The sequence below is a fragment of the Lutra lutra genome, chromosome 15 (assembly GCF_902655055.1).
Source record: "Lutra lutra chromosome 15, mLutLut1.2, whole genome shotgun sequence".
Taxonomy (NCBI): domain Eukaryota; kingdom Metazoa; phylum Chordata; class Mammalia; order Carnivora; family Mustelidae; genus Lutra; species Lutra lutra.
The window spans coordinates 1935967-1961999 of record NC_062292.1 but is presented as its reverse complement, the minus strand read 5'-3'; the positions used below and the strand labels follow the sequence as shown (position 1 = coordinate 1961999).

General features: G+C 43.3%; 1 protein-coding gene across 1 annotated transcript; it reads left to right on the top strand.

The window, feature by feature from the left end:
* The first annotated feature begins 4256 nt into the window (after positions 1 to 4256).
* On the top strand, positions 4257 to 24765 carry SELL (selectin L). The gene is made up of 8 exons (XM_047705240.1): positions 4257 to 4418; positions 5486 to 5567; positions 7944 to 8330; positions 9252 to 9359; positions 12839 to 13024; positions 15998 to 16126; positions 20080 to 20098; positions 24377 to 24765. The coding sequence occupies exons 1-8, from the start codon at positions 4416 to 4418 to the stop codon at positions 24393 to 24395; spliced, it is 933 nt and encodes a 310-aa protein (XP_047561196.1). The 5' UTR covers positions 4257 to 4415; the 3' UTR covers positions 24396 to 24765.
* The last annotated feature ends 1268 nt before the right edge of the window (positions 24766 to 26033 follow it).

The window sequence follows — 26033 nt, the reverse complement described above, 5'->3', positions numbered from 1 at the left end:
GCAGAGTGCCTCACTGGGCTGGTGTCTGATTGGTTTGACTACTAAGAGGCTTGTACAGGAGATCAAAGAGCAAGAGAAGAGAGCGGTCACCCACCCTCTCCCTGTGCAGGTGTTCTTTCTAGAAGCCGCTGTATCTCTCCTCTGCTACGGACTCTTAATGGGTTGCAATTCTCATTGGATCCTGATAACACCATCTCCTCCCTTGAATCTTCAGTCCCGGGGATACCACTTCCTCTGGCTACTTTCAGTCTCTGGTTGCCTTGTCCTCTCATTGGTTTTCTTAGCCCTGCCCAATCTGTGGTAGTGGTCCCTCTAGTAAAGGCTCTTCAATGGGTGAAGATTTAACTCATCTGGGGTGAATTCTGTTTCTGGCTGGGACCCTGACTGATACACATTTTAACTGAATCATTTAAGTTGTTTTGTTGAAAATAGGCCATAAGAGGAAGAGAGTAGACCCATGGGATCTAGATGGGGGGCTTTTGCAATAATAGACGTGAAAGATGATGGTTGTTTGGGTGTATACTAGAATGGAAGTGATTGGATATTTTGATGGCATACCCCAAAAAATTTGTTGACCTTTTGGGTATAATTTGTCAGAAGGAGAGGGGAATCTCAATGAACTCTAAGGCTTTGGCTTATGTCACTTGAAGAATGGAATTATAATTACTGAATGGCAAGAGGCTTGGGAAGAGGAATTCAGAAGTTCAGTTTGGCATGTGTAAAATTTGAGAGGCTTTTTAAACTACTGAATGGAGATGATCAGGTAGGCATTTGTGGCTGGGAAGTCCTTGCTGAAAATAGAAATGTGGCAGTCATCAAACACTTAGATGTTCTTCAAGGTGATGGCTAGGACCACCAAGTCAGAAAAGAAGAAATCCGTGGTGATCCCTGGAACACCCTGCAGGTTTACAGAGTGGAGAGACGACTGCAGACCAACAAATGACACAGAGAAGGAACAGTCCATGAAGTAGGACGAGAGCCAGGGGCTGACTGGACAAATAACGTGAGCACAGAGAATTGGTTGCTGGCTTTTCTGAAGTGGAGGACCTTGGTGGGAATAGTCTCAGGGAATCAGTGTGATTGAAAGCCTGATTGGACAAGGGTCAAGAGAGACTTGAAGGAGGACACTCAGAAATAAAAGTGTAGATATTCCTTCAGGGTATGATAGTAGGAACAGGCACTTCATGGAGCTCCCTGGCTCCAGGTTTGTCCCCGCTTCAATTTGTCTTCCAGAGCCCTGGCAGAAGATGTGCCCCCTAATCATCGGGATCATGGGCTTCAGAGCTGACTGGCCTGGGTTCAAAATCCCAGCTGTGCCTCTTTCTAGCTTTGTGACCAAGCACAACTTTCTGAAGCTCCATGAGACTGCTTTAAAATGGGGATGATGATGGGCGCCTGGGTGGCTCAGTGGGTTAGGCCGCTGCCTTCCGCTCAGGTCATGATCTCAGGGTCCTGGGATGGAGTCCCGCATCGGGCTCTCTGCTCAGCAGGGAGCCTGCTTCCCTCTCTCTCTCTGCCTGCCTCTCTGTCTACTTGTGATCTCTCTCTGTCAAATAAATAAATCTTAAAAAAATAATAAAATAAAATGGGGATGATGATAGTGCCTGCTGGGGAGCAGCAGTGCTTAGCCTTCTGGAATGTTCAGTAAGGTGACCCGTGGACTGTGTTGGTCAAGTTCTCCAGCTACCGCTGTTGTTACTCATTTTTCTAAAATTTAAATATGGGCGGGGAGCAGCAAGATGGCAGAGGAGTGGGAGACTTAAATTTCCTCTGGTCCCAGGAGCTCCGCTAGACAGTTACCAAACCATCCTGAACACCTACAGACCCAACGGGAGATCGACGAGAAGAACAGCAGCAATTCCAGGAACAGAAAAGCACCACTTTCTGGAGGGTCGGACGCGCGGAGAAGTGAACCTGAGGTGATATTTGGGCGGATAGACCGCGGGGTGGAGGGAGCCTCCGTCATCCACTTACCGGCAGGGGAGAGAGCAGCGGGGTGAAATCAGACCGATTAGAAGTCTGCGCCGCGGCGGGACGTCGCTCCAGAGGCTAAGCAGGCACGGGGTTGTGCGTGGAGCCCTCGCGGGGGACCGTGTGGTCCAGGACCCTCAGGGCCACAGAAGGACCAGGCGTGTCCGAGGGCGGCAGAGCTCCCGGTGTCGGAGCGGGGCAGCCGGGGCGGAGACAGGCCGAGGAGGGAGCTCTCAGCTCGGGGTTGCCATAAACTGTGGTCTGAGGCACAGTCGGGCCACTGGTCTTCGAGCGGGGACCCCAAAAGGGGCAGATCCGGGGAGACCCCCTCCGTCCTCTCGCAGGAGGAACAGCGTGGCTGCGCGGCACGAATCCGCTGGGTTTGGAGACTCCACACAGGGCCGCGCGCCAGAGACAGAAACGCTGGGTCACAGCCCGGAGGAGCTCGGAGCGTGGCGGGAGACCAGACCCGGAGACGGGAGGGACTGACAGCCTTTCTACGAGGTCGCACTGAGGAGCTGGCCGAGCTCGGGGCTCCTCCGGGGGAGACTGGGCGGCCGCCATCTTCATTCCCGTCCTCCCAAGCGGTACGGAAAGCGCTCAGGGAACAAAAGCCCCGAGCGCGAACCCGAGCAGATTGCTGAGCCCAGCCCCTGGCAAGGGCGGTGCGGTTCCGCCTCCAGCAAAGACATTAGAGAATCACAGCAGGCCCTTCTGCAGAAGATCAGCAAGAAGGTCCAGCCAAGACCAATGGGCAGAGAACATGAACAGACATTTTTGCAAAGAAGACACCCAAATGGCCAACAGACACATGAAAAAGTGCTCAACATCCCTTGGCATCAGAGAAATACAAATCAAAACCACAGTGAGATCCCACCTCACACCAGTCAGAATGGCTAAAATTAACAAGTCAGGAAACAACAGATGTTGGTGAGGATGTGGAGAAAGGGGAACCCTCCTACACTGTTGGTGGGAACGCAACCTGGTGCAGCCACTCTGGAAAACAGTGTGGAGCTTCCTAAAAAAAGTTGAAAATAGAGTTACCCTATGACCCAGCAATCACACTACTGGACATTTACCCTAAAGATACTAATGTAGTGATCCAAAGGGACACGTGCACCCCAATGTTTATAGCAGCAACGTCCACAATAGCCAAACTATGGAAAGAACTAAATGTCCATCCACAGATGAATGGAAAAAGAAGATGTGGTATATATATACAATGGAATACTATGCAGCCATCTGAAAAACAAAATCTTGCCATTTGCAAAGACATGAATGGAAGTAGAGATTATTATGCTAAGCGAAATAAGTCAGAGAGGTAAAATTATCATATGATCTCACTGATTTGAGGAATTTGACAAACAAGACAGAGGATCATAGGGGCAGGGAGTGAAAAATGAAACAAGATGAAACCAGAGAGGGAGACAAACCATAAGAGACTCTTAATCTCAGGAAACAAACAGAGGGTTGCTGGAGGGGAAGAGGGTGGGAGGGATAGGGTGGCTGCGTGGACATTGGGGAGGGTATGTGCTATGGTGAGTGCTGTGAATTGTGTAAGACTGATGAATCACAGACCTGTACCCCTGATACCAATAATACATTATATGTTAAATATATATATATATAATCTAATTTTGTCATCACTCTTCCTTTCCATCATATAGGTCCTAATTTCATATGCAGTCTATTTCCTTCACATTTTACACTCCAGAAATAAAAAATGCTCTAGGGCCCCAAATTTCCCAGGGCAAACACTTCCCCAGGGCTTTGCCTTCTTTAGGGCCGAACTCTAGGAGGTGCCATTGCCAGGGACCTCCAGGAGGGGGCACACAAGGAAAGAGGGCGCAGGAACCGTCTACTGAAGCTGGGCCGGCATCGGGAATTGGTGCCAAATGCTGTTTTGATCGTGTGTTTTTTGCAGTTATCTGGGACCCGTTACCATGGATAGCCAAGAGGTAGTGCAGGGTTTATCCAAGAAGAAAGGAGGGAAAGAGAGAGAGAGAACGGAGTGGAGTGGAGAAAGGGAGGAAGAGAGAGGGAGAAGGAGGAGGAGGAGACAGAAAGGAAGAAAGGCAGGAGGGAGGGAAAGCAGGAAGGGAGGAAGGATGGAAACAAGGAGGGAAGGAGGGAAGGAGGTGAGAATCTAACAACATGTCCCAGTCAGCAGCTCTTCCTCTCTCAGGGTGATGACAGAAGCCAGGTTAGGAAAGGGGTGGAGAAAGGGGAGCAAGAAGGCGGTGTGGGGGGGGGGGGGGGGATGAGGGGAGGGAAGGAGGATGTAAGACTCAGCCTGAGAAATGAAAAAAAAAGCAACCCTTTCTGGTGGCCTCCACGCAGCCTCCCCAAACGCAGCACACCCAGCTGTGGGCGAGGACCCAGACACCCTGGTGCTGAGTGGAGAGGCTGCATTCCAGAAGAACTAAAGAAGGACAAATAAAGCCATGGTGAGCTTCTCAGCCTCAAAGATTTCCAGGTGCTCAGATAGAACCCCCTTGGGATTGCAAAGACAGGTGGCAAAGGACAAGAAACGAGACACTTCATTTTTAGTTTTAACAAAGCCAAGAATTAAAAATGCTGAGTCTAAAGGGTGCTTCTAGAATCTTTCTTCTCAGATGTGCTGATTTCTCCTCATTGACTTGTTTCTGGTGAGATCCTTGAGGAAATTCTATCTTGTTGAAATGGGCAGTTTTGCAGCTAAAACACTGGGGCTACCTGAAAGGCAATAAATTCAGAAGATATGGTTTTAAGGTGTGCAGAGAACTTATGGTCTGGATTCTGCAAAATGTATTTCTTTTTAAATTGAAAAAGAAATGAACTGCTTTTCTTTACTGGTGCCTGGCTAGCTAATACTTTTAAGTATTTGAAGCATTGAACCATTGTAATTTAGTTTAAGATTTTAGCATTTAAATCTCAGACATCAATAGTTCATTAAACAACAAAGAACACTCTAAGGGGCGCCTGGGTTGCTCAGTGGGTTAAAGCCTCTGCCTTCAGCTCTCAGCACGATCTCAGGGTCATGGGATCAAGCCCAGCATCAGGCTCTCTGCTTGGCAGCAAGCCTGATTCCCCCCCTCTCTCTCTGCCTGCCTCTCTGCCTACTTGTGATCTCTGTCTGTCAGATAAATAAATAAATAAAATTTAAAAAAAAAGAGAACACTTTAAAAATATACATGTTAGATATAAAATAGTTTCATCTAACAACTCAGCAGAAAGTACAAAAAATATTGAAATGTAGAAAAGAATCAGGGTAGTAATAATCAGCAACCTGAGGCTAAAAGGTAAGGGTAGAAAAAAAGCAACAAAAGAAAAGCTACAACTTTGTAACGGTTTTGAAGCAAATTTAATGCTACTTTTTTCATGCACATCTAAGAAACCTCTCACTTCAGACAGGGTTCATGAGCAGAGGTATTTTATTTTGAATTCTAAGAAGGTTGCAACCCCCTCCTTAAGGTGCTGTAAACTTGTGATTTAAGAATATAAATCTAACTATAATTCTGTATTTTCTTTGCAGATATTTCTATGGAGATGTCAGGGCTTTCAGAGGGGTTCGCGGACTTCCGTCAAGGTGTGGGTCTGGGCCGTGCTCTGCTGTGGTATGTGACGGTATTTGTTTATTGCTAAGCCCTTCTTTAACCTTACTTAGTTTCCTTAAATATCCCCTGAGTGCATGCAATCGCAGGGAAGATTATGAAGTAGATAGTTGTTAGTTCTATCCTTTTTATGAACATCTTTTTCTTCCTGTTACTTTTAGTACCTCCCCCAGAAACCTCCTAACCCTGACACACCTTTGTTGGACTGTCTAGATCTTGATAATTCCACAAAAGTCTTAATTATGAAGAAATAAAGTCAATTAAGAAATACCTGATGAGACACTTACAATCCATACCAAATATTTAGCAGGGAACTTTCTTTCTTTCTTTCTTTCTTTTTTTAAGAGTTTATTTCCAAGTAATCTCTACACCCAACATGGGGTTTGAACTCAAAGCCCAAGGTCAAGGTCAAGAATATCACATGTCTTCCAACTCAGCCAGCTGGGCGCTCGGTGCTCTTGTTTTCCTTCAGTAGTTTAGTGCACATCAGCGTCATTTCTACAACGGAAGTGTGAGCTTCTGAAGCTCAGAATATATATATATATATATATATATATATATATATATATCACTTAAATTAACCTTTAAATTTAATTTTGAATGTATTTATAAATTTATACATATTAATGTATAATGTATTTCTTATATATTAATAATATATTAATTAATATAGTGATAATATAGAATATATTATATTATATAATATATTAACATATATTAAATTTATAAATAAATTTATATAAATGTAATTTTAAATATATATATTTATTTTAAATATATATATGCATATATATATTTCTGCTCCTATTGGTGTGGTGAGTTTTTATGTCTGATTCTTGAAGATTCTCCATCACTTGTCTTGAACCTCCTTTCCCCTTCCTAAGTAAGCTGGTGCTTCTTACCCCCAGCTTAGATTTTGAGCTCTGGCCAAGCAAATGTGCTTTCCTCTGCCCCTGACACATTCCTTACACCATGTCTACCTCATGTCACCTGCAAAGCTAGTGCTCTTTTCATTCAACAAGTGTTTTTACAAGTCCCTCTAATGTGCGAGACACTGTTCTAGGCCCTGGGGATACAACACCAAACCAAACAGTTTCTTCCCTCTTAGAACTTATATCCTGGTTGGGACGCCTGGGTGGCTCAGTTGGTTAAGCAGCTGCCTTCGGCTCAGGTCCTGATCGAGTCCCACATCGGGCTCCTTGCTCGTCAGGGAACCTGCTTCTCCCTCTGCCTCTGCCTGCCATTCTGTCTGCCTGTGCTTGCTCTCTCTCCCTCTCTCTCTCTGACAAATAAATAAATAAAATCTTTAAAAAAAAAAAAAAGGACTTATATCCTGGTAGAATGTTCCTTCAAAACTCTGTTCCAAATGTGTATTTTGTTACATTCTTTACTCATTAATCATATCTGTTTCTCAGTTCTCTGTTCACTTCTGGTATGTTTAATTGGATCAAGATTAATTATGTTTTCTTTACATCTGTTATTCCTTGTTCAGAATCTTTAGGAGACTGTGAAGATTGGATCTATGTTTTCTTTGGTATTTCTCCATGGCTTTTGCGCTACACGATGGAAACTCAATAGATATTGATGGCCACAAAAACATTTACCTTAATGGGAGCACAGTGTTTCACATAGATCATACCATGCTTCGAATGGCATATAATACCATGAGGTCATTGCATAATTATGTGTTTGTTTCAGTCTTGTTAAAGCCCTCATATCTGAAGCATCCTATGATTACTAAACACCATCAGCTGAGTATCCTTGTGTACAGAACAATCTAAATCAATTTCATAATCCTGCAGCATTTAGTTTTGTAAATTACTCTTTTTTTAAAAAAATAGGTTTTTTTATAGCTTGAGCTATGTATGGAGGATTTCCCAGAAGCAGCTCTTCCTGTGGTAAAAGATTACCTTTTTGATATGAAAGAGAATACTTAAAGTATGTTGTTATTCCTGTCCTTATATTACTTCTCCCATAGAAACATAAATGTTGGCTTTTAGGAAATTATCCCATGATAAAAAGAAGTGGGCAATACATTTTAAGGATATATAATTATGCAGAAATAGAAAAAGAAATATGAATTTCTAAAATATGGTGATTAAATTTCACTTGGAAGAATTTTGGGGAAAAATGAGGTTATGAAATAAAATCTTAGAAGCTACCAAATTTGTCTAAAATAGAGCAATGGGCAGAAAGTATTACATGTTACTGTGAAAAGTAATTAGGACCCAAAGGTCTAGGTTCTACCTCAAATCTGCAAATGACTGATTCTGTGGTCTTGGTTTTGCCATCTTTAAGTGGTAGGCTCAGTCTGGATTACTTCTCGCTTCTTTTCAGCTGTAACCGTGAGGCCGTATAATTCACGCTCATGTCTTGCAGATTTCCTTGCACGTGATGGAACCGAAGGCTGGACTTACCACTATTCTGAAAAGCCCATGAACTGGGCAAAGGCGAGAAGGTACTGCCAGGAAAATTATACGGATTTAGTTGCCATACAAAACAAGGGGGAGATTGAGTACCTGGAGAGGACACTTCCCTTCATCCACACTTACTACTGGATAGGAATCCGGAAGGTAGAAGGGATATGGACGTGGGTGGGAACCAACAAGTCTCTTACCAAAGAAGCAGAGAACTGGGGAAATGGAGAGCCCAACAACAGGAAGTCCAAAGAGGACTGTGTGGAGATCTACATCAAGAGGGTCAAAGACGCAGGAAAGTGGAACGATGACTCCTGCTACAAACAAAAGAGAGCCCTCTGTTACACAGGTAAGGAGGGGCCAAAGTGTGGAGAGCGATGGGCCTCATCCCAGAGTGATGGCAGGGAGGGCAGCAGCTTCCAGCACATTCCAAAATAAATCCAGTCCTCTAAATAAAGAATAATAAAATAAAAATCAGGTCATCTCTGTGCATTCTTGGTGTGTGAGGCTGCTCCTAACACCCAGAAATGACACCTCGAAATCCATTTCTGTCAGTATGTAAGTGTGTGTAAGAAGTAAGGCAGGAAAGTGGAAGCAGAGATGGATCTGGCCGGGAGTTCAGGCTCACGTGACCTCTGTTTCCTTGCTGTAAGGTCGGGGGCTTTATGCTCATTCCTCCTTCTTGGCTTAATCTTATATCATTCCATAGCACAAAACATTGCTGTGTTTCATTATTTGTGGAGGATGGAAATTTCTGTTTTCAGTTCCAAAACAGCCGGCGTTTTCCCAAGTCATATGTCAACAGTGAAACACAGTTCATTTGCTCTCTTGTATATTGGGCTCTCTACTGATTTAGCAAATGTAGACTTCTTTCTTTCTCTAGTACTTTCTATAAAGGAAGGGATTGTCAGGCATACTACAGAAATGGTTGAGGCTAGGTCATCACTAACCTACTTGTAACATTTAAAACAAAGTGATTCCAAGGGTTTCAGAGTACGACACTAAGTTTCCCCAAAATGCTATAGAGTATTGGTGTTGGCAAATTCATTCTATGCATATGTCTGTGGCTATACGGCCGGTATATCCCATAAATTAAAAGATTCTAGCATTTGGTTTTATTGCAAAGCAGCTACGAATGTGCAAATAAACCTTTCCTGTTCATTCAAATAGTTGCAGCCAAAAACTTACCTATACCTGAAGAAATGACTATGAGTACTAAGAAGTAATCATGTTAAAATAATTTATTTCTGACCCCCGCATCCCCTTAAAGCTTCTTGTCAGCCCTGGTCGTGCAGCAACCATGGAGAGTGCGTGGAAACCATCAATAATTCCACCTGCAACTGTGATGTGGGCTTCTACGGGTCTCAGTGTCAATTTGGTAAGCCCCTTCCTGACTTGATTCTTGCTGTGTATAGTCACAGGGGTCCCTGTAGCTTGTGGAGGTTGACTGGGACAAAATGATACTAGCCATTCCGAGAAATGAGAACTTTCAATCAGAAGAGTATACTTGCACAATGTGGTTATGTTTCCTGAATGGTTTCATAAGTCAGCATGAAACTTCAGTCCACTTCTAGCAAACCGCCCAAAGAAGGCAGTTGGTAGATTCCTGTTCTTAGGGGACTCAATCCTGCCAACTTGTCAGATTCATTAGAAGTTGAAAGCTTGAAAGAAACATTGCCATTTATAGTTAGGAGGGTAAATTACCTATTAGGTAATCTTAATTTCTATGTAGTCCTCAAAATTATGACAGGATGAGGCTGAAAAGAAAAGTTCACATACATAATGATACAAAATATAGGTCAGAGAAATATGGTAATAAATCCAACACATTTATTTGGGCTAGGTATTTTGGGGGGATAGAAAAGGAAATCTATTATAGATTCTGCCCATAAAGGATTTGCAATCAGCTAGTGGAAGTTATATATGCTCATAATTTCATTTGATGGAAAGCAAGGTAAGTTGGAATTAAGTACCTAATGAAAGAATCTGGCCTTTACTTGACAGCAGGAGGCCACTTAGTATCTTAACACCTGCATTTGGACACTATTCCTAGAAGCAATGTGTAAGATGGACTGGAGAACAGAAAGAGAAGATGGAGAGAATCAGTAGGAGTCTCCTGAAATCATTCACAGTCATGGTGATAGAAACAGAAAGCAAAGAGTACATAGACTCAAAGTCAAGGAGTCTTTGACCCAGTCAACTCACTACTGAAAGAAACATCAAATCCTTTGATTGATATTGATTGAGTTTCAAAACTATGGTTGAAGCATCTGGTGCACAGTATAGAAAATTATAAGAAGAGAAAAGCAATGTCTGTAAAGGGTAAAGAATTAAAGCCCAAATAAATTTCAATGTCAACCAACCGGAATAGATCTTACTCATTTCACTCGATTCTTACCCAGTACTTTCACTCTACTGCTGAAGTTTATTTTTATTATTTATGTATCCTTAATATTTTTATATTTTATTTTTTTAATTCTTATATCATCGGCATGCCCATTTCACTCTCTTTCAAACGTTTTACTTTTTTTTTGGTCTCTGCTTTCATTTTACCATTCTTTTCTGGCCTTCTTTCTACCTATAATCATTTCTCCTTGCGTTTCTTCATGGGCACTTACTTACCCAAGCCCTTATGCTACCATTATTTCTCATTTTATGTCATCCTGTCTTTCGTCCAGGGATTCTACATGACCCCACTTTGGTTAAACTTACCAACTTCTGTGGACTCACAGATTCATGTGAGCTTTGGACTGACAAATCTTTGTCCAGCCCTGAATTCCAGATATGCTAAGCATATCTTTTGCGATGCCCCAAAGATTATAAAATCAGTTGTCCAGGCCAGCTTTCCTTTTTGTGTTTCTATCTCATTATGGGGCACACCACCATTTACATGAGTACTCTGGTATGAAACTCGTTCACCTCCGTTTACATTTATGCAAAGGAACACAATGCTCATTTTTATAACTTACTGTTTCTTTAATTTCCTCCTATTTATCAATGCTGCTACTAGTGCCCCCATTCCTCCTAGATTATTGCTTTAATTTCTTAGTTGAGTTCCACAACGTTAAATTAGCTCCCCTTAAAAATACTGTTCATACTATAGGTAGGCTGATTAATCAAAAACTATCAAACTATCGTTTGTCCTACAGGATGAAACCTGAACTTCTCAAGCTTAGAGAAATGCTTAATACATAATAGGTACTCATTAAATACCTGAAAAAAGATAACCGCATTTTGCCTTAGCTCCTACCTTTCTTTCTCTTTTTTTCTTTTTATGATTTATTTATTTATTTATTTGACAGACAGAGATCACAAGTAGGCAGAGAAGGAGGAGGAGAAGCAGGCTCCTGCTGAGCAGAGAGCCCAATGCGGGGCTCGATCCCAGGACCCTGAGATCATAACCTGAGCTGAAGGCAGAGGCTTTACCCCACTGAGCCACCCAGGCGCCCCTTCCACCTTTCTTTCTAATCTCATTTACATCATCCCCTGCATCCTCTTTCCTTCTAGTAACATCACAAAGCTTGTCGTTCTCCACACTTTTCATGTGTGCTTCGTATCTCACTGACTTGCTCATGGTTTTCTCTCTCATTTTGACATGGCTAACACACCTGTTCATCTTTAAGACATAGTTCAGGAACCATTTTTTTTTTTCCAGAAAGCTTTCTTTGGACCCTAAGGCAAACTAAGTCTCCCTATTCCCTGTTTCAATTGCTGCACATGTTTCTTTCTTGTTTGCCCCACTTTCGTTGGAGTCATCCATGCGCTTGTCTATAGTCCCTAGGAGACTGACGCTTGAGATCAGTAAGTACTATTTACTGCTTCCTATGGCAGATTGAGACTAGGCCTGGAGTATATTAGGCATGTGCTTACAGGTATGAGTTAAATTGGAGAAAGTAAGTTAATTTGGACTTGTACTGTATATGGAAAATATAAAAATTTTCTAATGCCTCTAGTCCATTCTTCATTGAAATCTCAAAACTAAGGTCACAATGATGGCTCAAATGTGATCATCAATAGGACACAAGACTTGAAGTACTTCCTCAAATGGCATGGCAGGTCCTACAAATGTGAAATCACTATTTCTAAGGCTCAGTTTGATCTACTGTGAACCACAAATCAGTTTGATCTACTGTGAACCACAAGTCAGGGACATAGACTCTGGAGGGGCTGAAGGTAGGACCTAGAAAGGGTGAAGACAGACTTAAGACTGATGCTTCCTAAAGCCTCCCCACTCTTTTCCACATCTCCTGCTCCCAGCATTCTAATATACCTAGGAACTCTGATGTGACAGCTATTTCCAAACTGAGCTAATCATTCCCATTTAAACCTATGTAGGTTTAAACATTCTCTCCCCAGATAATGCCAACAATAATAAAAAGACTTAGCTTAGTGTTTAATTAGGACTTCCTATGAGCCAGGTTCTCTTCTAAGTCCTTGACTTACATTAGATCTTTTAATTTCCACCCCAGCTCTAGGAAGTTAATACAGTCATCATGATTCCTCTTCCTTCCTTCCTTTTTTTTTTTTTTAAGACTTTATTTATTTATTTGAGAGAGTGAGAGAGAGCATGAGCAGGGGTGGGGGAGAGGCAGAGGGAGAGGGAGAAGCAGGCTCCCCACTGAGCCTGATGTGGGAGTCTGATGTGGGACTTGATTCCAGGACCCTGGGGTCACAACCTGAGCCGAAGGCAGAGGCTTAACCAACTGAGCCACCCAGGTGCCCATGATTCCTCTTTCACAGATAAAGAGACCAAACCTGGAAGGGTTAATTCACCTTGTGCCAAGGCAGAGCTAGGAGTTAAGCCCAGACATCAAGTCCTCTTCACACCAGCCAGTGCTGTTTCTTTTCTTACTGCAGTGATTCAGTGTGAGCCTTTGGAAGCCCCTGATTTGGGGACCATGGACTGTCATCAGCCCCTGGGGAACTTCAGCTATTCCTCCAGGTGCACCTTCAACTGCCCTGAGGGAACAGAGCTTGTTGGGATTGAGGAAACCACTTGTGGACCTTCTGGAAACTGGTCATCTCAAGAACCAAACTGTGAAGGTGAGTAACTCTTCAAGCCAGAGGTTTTGTCATGGCCTCCTTGGGTTTACGGACTAAGAAAATGCAGTAGAGACTTGCTAAGAAGTCTCTGTCCTCTTTGGAACACAGTTTAATCTAACTTAGATCACACTGTGATGTTTTTTAAAGGGATTATTGTTGCTTAAATTGAAAAGAAAAACCACAAACAAAAAAACAGCCAAATACCTCTGAAACCATCTCACAGTATATACATAATTTTCAATAATACATGGTGTGGCTGTGAAGTGTGTAGGCCTGTTGATTCACAGACCTGTATCCCTGGGGCAAATAATACAGTATATGTTAATAAAAATAATAATACGTGGTGTAATTATACTGTTTTATTTTAGTTTTCTCATTGTCATGGCATAAATAGTCAGTCTTGTTGAACCTCAGTTAAATGTTGGTTGTTCTGTCCTCTCAGTAACCCTTTTTATGTGTCATCTTATTGAACACCAACCAAATTCCTTCCCAGGGGGTTGACAATTTTGGTGTTCTGGTTTTGGGGGGTTTTGTTGTTGTTGTTTTAAAGTGGGCTCCACGCCCTGTGTGCCCAACATAGGGCTTGAACTCACAACCCTGACTGAGATCAAGACCTGAGCTGAGACTAAGAGTCAGACACTTAACCACCCGAGCCACCCAGGTGCCTCAGTAGGGTTTTTGATTGTTTTATTTGGTTTATTCTTAAAATCATTCTTACCTTTCCTCCTCTTTGAACTCTCAGGGGAATAACAACTGCTGTGAAAAACAAAAACACAGTCTCTTGATCTCTCTCTCTCTCTCTTTTTTTTTTCATTTGAAATATGGTGGGTTTTTCTTTTTAACTGTCAAGAAGACTATCCCTATATGGGAGAAAACTGGTGGCGTCTGAACTTGTGAAGTTTTGGTTACATTTTCTACATTTATGCAATGGAGTCACAATTTTAACTGGCTTAATTCTCAAAAAGTTATCAAAATCACATTGAAATCATAGAACTAAGTTGAGCGACCTGCTGAATTTTATAAAAGTTGAGTGACTCGCCTCAGAGAATTGGGGTGTTTTTCAACACTGCTTGCTTTAGATCAAGTGACAGGGTGGGAATGCTGTGCCCTCACTGAGCACATTCCCTGACTGCTCTCGTCCCTCTCCATGTCATGTCCAAGGCCATGTAGCATGGCACCCTTCCAGCAGTGCTGGAGAATTACCAGGACTGGGGCAGCAACAACTCTACCCTCTGCCACCTTCCCCCCACCAAGGGCTGTCAGGGCCCTTGGCTTCCCCTCTGACTCACCACTCTCCATCACCATCAGGAAAATAAAGTCTGGGAGCGGCATTATCAGAACTAACTTTTTAGAGATAATAAATGTCTAGATTCAGCCAGGTGGTTCCACAGTTGAGTCAAGAGACTTTGGTTAAAAACTTTTGGTCAAGGGAGGGTCTCTGCTCAGAAATACTCAGAAATAACTTTCCTTTTTCATCAAAGTGATTCAGTGTGAGCCTTTGGAGGCCCCTAATTTGGGGGCCATGGACGGTAGTCACCCCTTGGGGAACTTCAGCTCTACCTTCACGTGCACCCTCAGCTGCTCAGAAGGAATGGAGTTAATTGGGGAGAGGAAAACTCTTTGTGGATCATCTGGAATCTGGTCAAGCCCTAGTCCAAAATGTCAAAGTGGATAAATTTGTCCTGATATAATGAATATTTAAAAATGGAACTGGTGAATGGGAAGAGAGTGGGGAAGATAGATTAAACCTTTAAATTTCATTGTTAAGTGTGTATGGCCTAAAGATAAATTTGTACACATTAATTTACTGTAAGATCCTAGGCTGTTCTTCAACGGCAGCCTTTTCTCTCTTCAGCTGATTTTCAACTCCTATCTTAACAGCTAGGCACTAGATGCTTAGTGTTAGATGTTCTTATCTTAACAGCTAGGCACTGTCTCGGACTTATTTCTTACTCATTCTTCCATTCCACTACTAAATCATTTCTGTTAGTCCATTTAAATGTCTCTACAAAGGTCACCAGTGACCCCCTAATTCCCAAAATAGCAGATATTTCTCCGTTATCACTAAGCTGATGCCTTCCTAATCTGTGTATGAGAAGGACCATGTCTTCCTCGTTTCCATGGAGGCCCCCCCCACTCGACACAGTGCCCTTGCTAAATAAGGTGAATAAAAAAGTTGTCCTCTGTTTGGGTCATCTGGGAACTTGAGCCTATTTTCTATTATACATTTGGGTGTGAAGGTGGATGCACCTTGGAAAGATTCATCAAAGTAACACGAAGAATAAGGGACACAGACCCTCTACTAATATATAAAAGTACATTTATTTGATTGGTGGTAACAGAACATAGTTTTTTCATATGGGTAGTTTTTCAATAAAAGTTCCCAAATAAACTTAGCTCACTCTTTCAAGAGGATAGAGCTGTATCCATCTACTTATATGTAAAGGAACTAGAAATACCTGGTAAGGCCACATCACTTGAAAGATCGTTTAGTGTAGGTACTTGCCATGCAAACAAGTACATTTGTTTGCACAGCTGTTTCAAAATAAAAGCATTAATAGTTTCCATTGACTGATAGGTTACCTGGTTCAGATCACTGGCTTTTATTTTTCTTAAAGTCATATTAGACATGTTAGGTCTTCTCAGCATCGTCAAGTCCCAACTATTGAACAAGACCATGGAAATAAATACAACGATGACCACTTTTTGCCAAGATTTTTAGGTACTTCTTCTGGGAGTTCCACGAACTGCAAATCTGGAGATTAAGAATTTATAGGCATTGGGGTAGAAAAGCTTGTCTTGTCTCTACCTCTGCTGTAGACTCATCTTGGTCCTTCCCATGCCAGTGTCCTCATCTGTCAAATGGCATCATGTGGGCTCTTACTAGGAGATGTGGGGAGGAACAAAGCCTAACGTCATGAGATGCTCTGAGTGAGGACTGCCGTGGTCTCATGCTCTGTATCTCTCTTTCAGAAGTGGACAGGAGCTTCTCAATGATCAAGGAAGGCGACTATAATCCTGTCTTCATTCCGGTGGCAGTCATGGTTACTGCTTTTGCTGGGCTGGCATTTATCATTTGGCTGGCAAGAAGATTAAAGAAAGGTATGTGAGTTCACCTTCGTAGAAAGTAATACAATTCAAAGTGGAAAACAACACAGAAACCCACAGGAAATTAAGTATGGTCAGTTCAACTGAAGTGGGATACCAAGTTCTGTGTCCTGTCGCCAGCATTCCTGGGGATGTGTGAAACAGCCATGCACACGTCCGTGACAACAAGTTGGCTGATTTGTGCTTATCCTCTGACAAACCTTTAAAATACCTACTGTCTTCAAGGTACCGTGCCAGGGTGATAACAGACAAGTGAGATATTTTAACGGTTCTTTGCTCTTCTTAAATTCTGAACAAAGGATGCATCATCTCTGTCCTCTAAGACCCTAAATGCCTTTGATCTCAGTGCTACAATTCCACTAGAGGAGGAATCTAATGACCAATAAGGTTTTTAAGGCACTCTTCCCCAAAGCCTGAGTCACATACCTGTCTGGCTTCTGACGTGTGGGAATTGCATCGTCCCTGGAAAGAAAGCCTCACGTTTTCTCCCCAGTGTCTATTCACTGAGGATACAGCTTTAACCCAATGCACAGCATTCTCTCCCCCCACCCACCCCCGACTCCGGCCCGGAGAGGAAAAGCGAATAAGGAGGGTTGTTTGAGGAGCCGCTGCTTGGAACAACACATGGGACAGCCCCGGGGAAAAACAACAGCCCCACTCCCCTCACCTCCCCCCAAGTGTGTCCAAACCCTAAACTGGGACCGACTTGCTGGTTATGGGCCCACCGTGTGTGGCAGGCCCTGAGTGTGCACTGCCGCATCTGGCCAAACTTACCTGGCAGAAACATTTAAGACTAGGAAGTTCAGGGACAAGACCAGCTTTTGAGCTCTCCCTGCTTTAAGTTCAGAGGCCATCGGTGACCTCGAAATAACTGCTAACCAGCCGTTTGTGTTGCCTTTCTATGGAGTCAGCTCATCGCCATTTTCATTTTACTTCCATCGATTATTTACTCGATTCTGCTCAGTGAGTGCGGTCTATAAAGGCTGCCCCTCACCCATCCTCACCGTCAGTGGCAGGAATATTTATCGACCCAACCCTAATGGTCTTCTCCTGTGATCTGATCTTTCATCCCCAATTTAAGAATGACACTAGATTAGTTTTATAACCAACCCAGAAAGATGATGGAAGGGACACTGTTGACGTGCAAGCACCTCCTTAGGGCCAAGGGAGGGCACCAAGCAGTTCGAATGTCTCTGCTCCTGCTCTTGGGAGTTCTGCTAAGACTGGATCCCATCATCATACAGTGCGATATGACACACTCAAGTACTACTCTAAGGCATGGGAAGAAAGAGGGCTTTTTTCCTCCCACCACTGATGATCTTTTCCACTGAGACTCCAAAGCCTGACCCCAGAGTCCTCTTGAGGGATAGAGAATGCAGTGGCCCATTACACACTGCCCTCTGGGAGACGGGGGCTGTTCTCTAAACAACCTCTAAGGATTTGGGGGCTGTGAGTCACCTTAGTAAGGAGCATAGTCCCAAATTCCAAAGTCTTTTAATAACTGTTAGTAGAATCAAAAGACCAGAGTGAAGTCACTTGCATTCAGTAGCAGGGTGTGGGGTGCAGGGTGGGGGTTGGCTGGCAAAGGTGGTTCTCTCAGCAGGGGTGAGAACAGCAGTGGGGTTGTTTTTACACTTTTTTACATTGGTGTCATTTCTGTACAAGATCTCAAACTGATAACGTGAAAACTACATGCCCCTGCTGTGGGATTAAGTGTGGGGCAAACAGGAAACAGATAACGGGCAGTGAGGCTAGATACACGTATGCCAGCAAAGAGAACAGAAGCCCCAAAAATCACTCACTCTGTAGGGAAGTCGGGTGCCTTTAATGTAGCATTTTAATAGACTTCATCTGCGGAACGTCTTCTGATAGCTCCAATTTTCAAGTGACTTCATCTTCCAAAGATTGTAGTTGTCACTTAGTTTTTTGCAACAAGAAGAATGTTTTTACTATAGAAACGGTGTTAGGAGGATGGTTAGGTTTCCAGGCTAACCCCCCAGAGCTTTTCTGACAGTGTAGCTGACACATTTACAAGAAAAAAGTGAAATGCAATAAGTCTCATGTGTATAGTAGTTATCAACTCCAAGGATGTCACAGGTGTTTGGGGTTCAGCAAGCTGGAAAAAGAAGACAGGCGAATATTTAAGACCTAGTACCCAGTGAAACGACTAGATTCTTGACTCCTGTCCTGTCCTCAGAGAAATCTTCTAAAACTACAGTTCGGCACCTGCCCTAATTGTCTTGATATCCAGGTTTTGCTCCATTGTTCTGGAAGAGAAATAAATCCAGGCTCCAGAAATGCATGTCCCTCTGAATGGGCTTGCCTAGAAACATGTTTTTCCCCTAGATAATCATTCTCTTATGAGTCATTATCATTGCCCCCTTTGGTAAATAAGGAAACTGACGCAGGGATTTTAGGCCAGATGTCTCACACCCCATATCAGCAGGGGCCAGAATCAGAGATCAGATCCCCACCCTCACAGGCCCTCAATACTGGCAGTCTTCAGATTAATGAGGCTCTATGTTTTCTCTTGGTTGGAAGAATTCCCCACCCAAACCAACCCACAGGGTTAGAATAGGACACGAAACTGAACACGTGCCCCTTAGTTCCTCTTTCTTCAAGCAGACCTCTCTCAGTAGTAACAGATTGTTGCCCACGTATTGTTATGTGTGCCATTGGTCCTGAAAGGAAAATGTATTTATATGAAGGTAAACATACGGAGCCTGAAGTTAGCTCAGATTTCATTCTCCTTGGTCAAATGTATTCAGCCCATGTCATCAGAAGGCTGAATTTTGGAGGAAATGTGTAAAAGAATAAAGTCTAACATTTTAAATGCTTAAAACAACATCTGAGCACTGTGTGTGTGGTAGGCCCTGGCCTAAATACCTGGAATACATTTTATTTTACCAACTCGGTGTGGAAGATGTGATTATCACGCTCCTTTCACAGATGGAGGAACCGTGGCCGGAGAGACTAAGCCGCTATCCGGACACACAGCACAGCTGATAAAGCAGGGTTTGCATCCAGACTGGATGATTCTAGAGCTTCACGTAATCGCCACAGAAGCACAGTGCTTCCCAGCGATTTGTCTGTTTCTCAAAAATTTTTTTTTCTTTTTTTGCTTTTATTTCCTCTGGAGTCTAACTCTGCAGTTTGTTCATTAATCTACTTAGTTACACTCTTTTGTCTTTGGAAACAATGTAAGATGGTTTATGAAATGCATTCCACATAGTAAGTTAAAATCAGTTTAAAAGTAGGTAAGAAAAGGAAGGCTAAAATTTAGGGCATAAAAAGAAGTTGGATCAAGAGGTGGAGTTAGGACACAAGAAGGTAGGTCATGAAATCCTGTACACTTGCTAGGAAAGGGTCTGGATCCCGGCAGCCAATCAAGGAAGGGAGTGTAACTGGTCATGATGTCACTGTGTTTGTAAGGTTAAAAACACATCAGTTACTCAGATGAATGAGTAATGCCTACCACTGGGACCCGAGTGAAATTTCTTTGTGGATTCTCACAGACAAGGTGGTGTGAGACGTAATGACACATACTTCTAGCCCCCAAGTCTCTTAGGGGAGAATCTGAAGGTGGGCTGAGATGGCAGGCGGGAGGGGGTAAGCATGTGCCTGGGCAGAGCAGGTCTGCCCGTCTGGCAGTTGGAGCTAGACTTCTGTCTTTACGATCAGCAGAGAGGATGAAATGGAATGCAGAAGCATCTATGTCAATGGGTCTGTTACGCACGAGTATACAACACTGTTTGAATTAGCACATAGAGCCGGCATCTCAAATCCCCTTACACAAAGATGGGGTTCACCAACAAATACGCAGTACACCCCAAAAGCCAATTTTGGGAATGGGACTCTGCTTTTGCTCTTAATTTAAAAAAAAAAAAAAAAAAAAAAGGAAATATCTGCTCTCGCTGATGCCATTTTTCTGTTTCTTCTATTTTTAGGTAAAGAGTCCCGGGAAAGGTAAGTTTCATCAGCGAGAAGTTTCTACATCTGTTGATCTTTTCTCCACCTTCCTTGAGATACTTCCCGTTATAGTCAGGCATGTTAACTCCTTGGTAGCTACATGAGGTCTCATTCAAATGCGGTTTCTGTATAAAGTGTTAATCTACTAGCCTCTTTTAAAAACTGTGCTTTTGGCTTCTATGTGTGTGAGTGGTTTTTGCTTTAGGGTCAAGGGATTAGAATGAATGAATGAATGAATGGACAAATAATGCCCTGTGAAGAAAGGACAGCTACATGAAGGGAGCTCTTTCTGATAATCCCTGAATTTTCTGTAAGGATTGGAAGCACGACGGTGTGTCTCTTCTTGTCCTAGAAAAATATAAGGGCAATACCAAATACAGTGTTTGTGAAATATTCATCAAGCATTTATTGAAAAACCAATAAATCCCAGGCCCTAAGAAGGTATAATTCTGGACCCCAGGCCTCCACGCCTGGTACAGGAAAGTAAATGACTACTTCTCTGATAAGTGTTGACCTTCAGAAACGTGGAAGAGGTGGGGAACATGAATTCTGCCTGTGGCTTCCCCAGTGAGGCAGTTTCTTTTAGCCTGGTCTTGACCCTCAGACTCTTAACTACAGGGAACAAACTGAGGGTTGCTGGAGGGGATGGAGGTGGGAGGAGATGGGGTAACTGGGTGATGGGCATTAAGGAAGCACATGTGATATAATGAGCACGGGGTGTTGTAGGCAACGGATGTGTCACTAAATTCTACCCCTGAAACTGATAATACCCTATATGTCAACTAAATTGAATTTAAATAAAATATTAAAAAATGAGAAAAAGGGGAGATATAAGGCAACATAAGCCAGATCATAACTTATAAGCCCTATTAAGGAGTGTGGACTTAATTCTGAAGTCTTTGGGGGTAAAGCAGGTGAATGCCGTGCTGAAATTTTCACCTTACGAGGATCATTCTGCAAATAGGGGAGCTGGATGAGCCCAGAGGCGAAGAGCAGTTCTGGAGGCACTTGAAGTTATTAGGTTAAAGCTGATGGTTCCCATCTAGAGAAAGAACAGTGAGTTTGAGTTCTGAGGTAAGAGGTAAAATCAAGTGAATGTGGTAATTAATTGGCAAAGTGAGAGAGACAAAAATCAAAGAGGTCATCATGGATTTGGTCAGGAACGGGTGGGTGGTTACTATCTATACTGTACTATTTGCTGAGAAGGGAACACGGAAGAATGAGAAGTTTTGGAGATGAAGGTCACAGGTTCGGTTCTGTCTGTGTTGAGCTTTAGGTGTCTGGGGCTCACCCACAGTTCATTGGTTGCACAGTGGCCACCTTGGGGCAGGAGAGTGGATTTGGGGTTTCTCACATTCCAGGAGGTTAACTGCTCTTTTGGGAGCAGGTACAGTCATCTGGGTAGCACGTGGAGTGGGAGAACAGAAGAGGTTGGGGGAGAGGGGGCAGGAACATGGGGGACATCTGTATTGAAAGGATTGATGAAGGAAAGGGAATGGGGAGAAGTTGCCAGAGAGGCAGAAGGAAGATGAGGAGAGTCTGGGTCATGAATGCCAAGGAAAGAAGGAAGCAGAAATGGTTTCCAGGGTTGCTGGGAGAACCAGTGAGTTCCCACTGGATGTAACAAGGGTATCAGTGCAGAGACTGTTCTGTGTTTGAGGTCATGACCGAAGTCTGATAGCCAGGCGTGGAGGGTTCAGCGGGTATGAGGAAGTGGAGACAGAGCAGGTAAGCCATCTCTTTTTAAAAGCTTGGCTAGATGAGACAGGAAGTGGATGACTGGATAAGGACATGGGGTCAGTGGAGGTTCTTACATTCTAGTTTATTTTATTGTCCTATCTTCTGTTCAGTGCTGTAAATGGGGAACTAGACCCTTCTCTGGGCTGGGCTCCCTTTTTCTGTGGGCAGGAAATCCACAAGATGTAGAGATTTCTTTCATGCTCACACCCATTGAGTGAAAGTCTCTCCTGGCACAATCTACCCAGAGCTGTTTTCTCATCACAGGAACCACCTGTTTTTTAATTGCCACTAGATAGAAGCAGACCAGTTCAACTTTTTAGAAGATTTTGGGGGACAGGAAGAGAGGCTGGCAGGAAGAGTATTAGCATTAATTTAATTACCACACTCAGCTAATTCCATATAAATTGTAATGGCTCACTGATTCTGACAATGAATCAGTCAATAGTTGTTTATGGTGTACTTTTGTGTTGGAACAATGCTAAGCTTGACTGAGACACCAGCAGGAGTAAGTCCTTAGCCCTGACCTCAAGGAGATTTTTATCTAGCTGAGTAGTGAAGACAGAAAAATAAAAAAATATATATTTTCAGAAAAATATAAGGCAGAGGATGGTGATGGACAATGAACTCTGTGTTAAAGGATTTTTTCAATACAGAAAATCTTACAAAGAAGGTAGATCCTGGGTTGGTTTTGAAGAATGGATGGCATTTAGGTGTATGGCGAGAAGCAGGGCAGAAAGACTACAGGGAAATGATTTAAACATGCTACGGCATGGGGCTGGCACAGCGTGTTCAGGGGGCAGTTCAGGGTGCAGAGGAGCTGTCAATAGAAGTTGGAAAGGAAGGTTGGCCCCATCAAGGTAGGTCCTGAATGCATCACCAGATGTTCTAGAAGGATCTAGCAAAGGAGCATTATTTGCCCAGGTGCCTTGAGACAACTCTCATTTATTGACCAAGGTGACTTCAATTCATAGAATTATAAAATTTTAGGTATTGAAGTGATCTTGATGGACATCATGATCCAACTCTCTTTATAACTGAGCTATTTAAGTAACGTTCCTATAGGCCCTGAGCTAGTGACATGGTTAAGATAATTGTAAACATTTACGAAGCGTTAATTCCACACTGCACACTGCTCTAGGTGTTATAGGTGTCTGAAATCCTTCCGTGTTGCCTATAAGCCCGGCGGGGAAAAGTACTATTAATACTCTCATTTTACGGGTAAAGGAACAGAGGCAAAGAGAAACAAAACGTCTAGTCTGAGGTCACGAATGAATGACAAAGCTGAGATTTGTACCCATCTGGATCCAAAGGTCATGCTCTTCATCCTTATGCTTCTAGAACTCTGGACTCACCGATAAGAGTCCTGAGTCCCAGACACCCTCCTCCCCCAGCGATGTGATGACTCTTCTCCCCGAAGCCATTTGTGATGGCACCGAGGATGGGTGGGACGGAAGAAGCTGAGCGTGTTTCTCGAACAAGCCAAACATAAAATGAGAACCATCACACTAAACATTGGAGCGTTTTTTTCTAGAGCTCTGGCGCCAACCCACACAGCCCTGGGTGCTTATCCTCCAAAGCTCTTCACCGGTGAATGACCGACTCCTAGGGCACCTGTGGTTTCAGTTCTTGTCGGGTTGTTTCCACTGTTCTGCAAATTGGTTCTGTTTACCACCTCATTTGGTTTCCAGTGTCTAAATTCTGCCTGGGTAAAAACTACACCCAAGATACGCAGGGAGATATGATGCCAACCTCAGTGGAGGGCATATGTGAAATTTTGTTTTCAGAAACGTTTTTATTTCTGCGTTGGCAAGCGCTTTTGCAGCTGCTGAACTGTGGTCTGCCCTGGCGGGTCATCATGAGAGCAGAGTCCCAGAATCCAGTTCTCCCTCGGAAAGGTGCTATTAAGACCCGCTCTGTTTAGCTTTTCCTCCCCACCCTTTCCCCTCCCCTGCAAGAAGGAGACAACGGTGTCACACACACACAAAGGTGTCGTTTATTTCATGAAACTAGATTCGTCACCATTTCCTTAACTCATGGCCCACCAGAATCAGGCATTTAGAATCACCACCGTACCTTGCGTGAGTTTTGATTTTTCTCTAATTTCCCTTTTTATTTGAGCATTGTAATCTTCTACCGCTTTTCCTTGACTGCCTGCTGCTCAGAATCTACCTAAAATGCCCCTCATACTCATCCGATCTGAAAACAAAGGCTGTGCCCCAGAAACGTCTTTAGGTGTGGTGCATGGACCAGCAGCATGGACAACACCAGGGAGCTCGTGAGAATGGCAGCATCTCGGGCCCCACCCAGACCTACCGAATCAGTCCTCGTTTTCACACCGCCTCTGGGTGGAAGCACCCGCAAGTGTGAGAAGCGTTGCTCTAAGGTTTGCTTCTCATTCCTTTGCTTTAGCGAATGTCTTGTCCAAACCTACCTGAAAGGCATTTCCTTCACTCCTCTTCTGATATTTGAACACGGTTCAGTTTTGCAATTTTTAAGCTCCTTATTTTAATTTCTGTTCCCCTGTTTTTCTTTCAGCATCAATGATCCATATTAAAGCACCCTTCGTGGAAGAAAATTCTTCAGCTGCTCAGGTGTTACTGGACCCTTCAGATCCGTCCCCAGAATGTATCGCATAGTGTTGTCTCCCACTTTGAAGATGAAGTGCATCTGTTCCGGGGCATCTGGAAAGATTTTGGCGAGACCAGCAAGCTCTTTCTGCTCCCGCTGTGCCCCTCACCCACCCCTGCAGCCCCGCCTACGGCTGTGCATTATATAGCTCAGTGTTTTATTCTCTTTTTCATGGACCATGGGGGAGAGGATTGCTATCGAATGTAAAGATGTCCAGTTTTGCTCTCTATCCTGACTCCATTTCCAGTTCTAATTCTGCACTGTACCTGCTGACCTTAAATACAGTGGAAATCTGACCCATGTGTTCCTACTGCCTCTGTTCGTTGCAAGTTTTATCTCCCTTGCCCTCCGGTTGCCTCTAGGGGTGCATTCTTAGACATAAGTTCATAAAAGTGATGTTGTTCTTGCTTTCCAACTCCAACAGAGTAATGGGGTTCAGCTCCAAACAGAGAACGTCCTGCTTGTACGGTAGCCTCACCTTCTGGAAATGAAGGTCGTCCTATTTAACTGCCTCCACACCCCCCCACCTTCTGCCCCCCATTCTGTCTCTTGTTCCCAGCTGGCTGGCTTCCACATGGAGCATCTCATGAGGACCAAATCAAAAGAGAGAAGAGAGAGATAGCCTGCACTGATTTTTTAAATTTATTTTTTATTCTTTGGTTTTCAGTGTTGTTCTTTGTACTGGACCCCCCAAGATATCTTGTATTTGATGCTTTTTTTTTTTTTTTTTTTTTTTTAGTGACCACTCTATTGTTAATTTTTAAAAATCACCAGAATGCTAGCTGCAGGCAACACTTTGATGTCAGGTTAAACGAGTGGAAAGAGATTCCTCCCACCCCAACCTTCTTAGCGATCTACTGAGATTCTCTGGATCTTTAAGATCCATCTCAGTCACCCCTGCCCCCAACTCCTTTCATAACTAGTCCTCTCACAGCTGGTCCAGACCTGTGGCCTCCTGCTGCAAGATTGGTCTACAACATGCAGTTTTGTGCTTAGTTGTTTTTTTCCCTAACATTCCTAAAAGTCATCATGTGTATGTTTTCTCCCAGTGGCAATCTACCTTCCTTAAAGGCACAGATTGTGTAGGAGCAAACAGTGTGCTGCTGGTATGAGTGGCCGCAGGACCTCTCTCCATGCATACGATGACCCGAGCAGAACCTCATCCAATGTGGCTAACTTCTTCCAACAGGATAGGGACCTGATAAAAGCCAGTTGAAATCCCGTCTTGCCCCATGGCCAACACCGCTTTCACACAAAATTATACATGTTATGATCTTGATTTTTTGGTAATGATTGTATTTTCTTTTCTCGAATCCATCTCAGATCCTGCTTTACAATATGAGCTGTTGCCAAAAAATTCTCTGTGTTCTACACTATACAAAAGGCTATATTATTTACATTCATGTAGCTTAAGATATATCCTTTAGAGTTGTACAGTGCACAACCTGCACAAACTCACACAGCGGCCCTAGTGTCTATTTCTTGGGAATAAGGTGTATTTAGACTTAAAAACACAGTCCTTAGTTGAGCCCTAAGGCTACTATGAGATCCTAGGAAATATGTC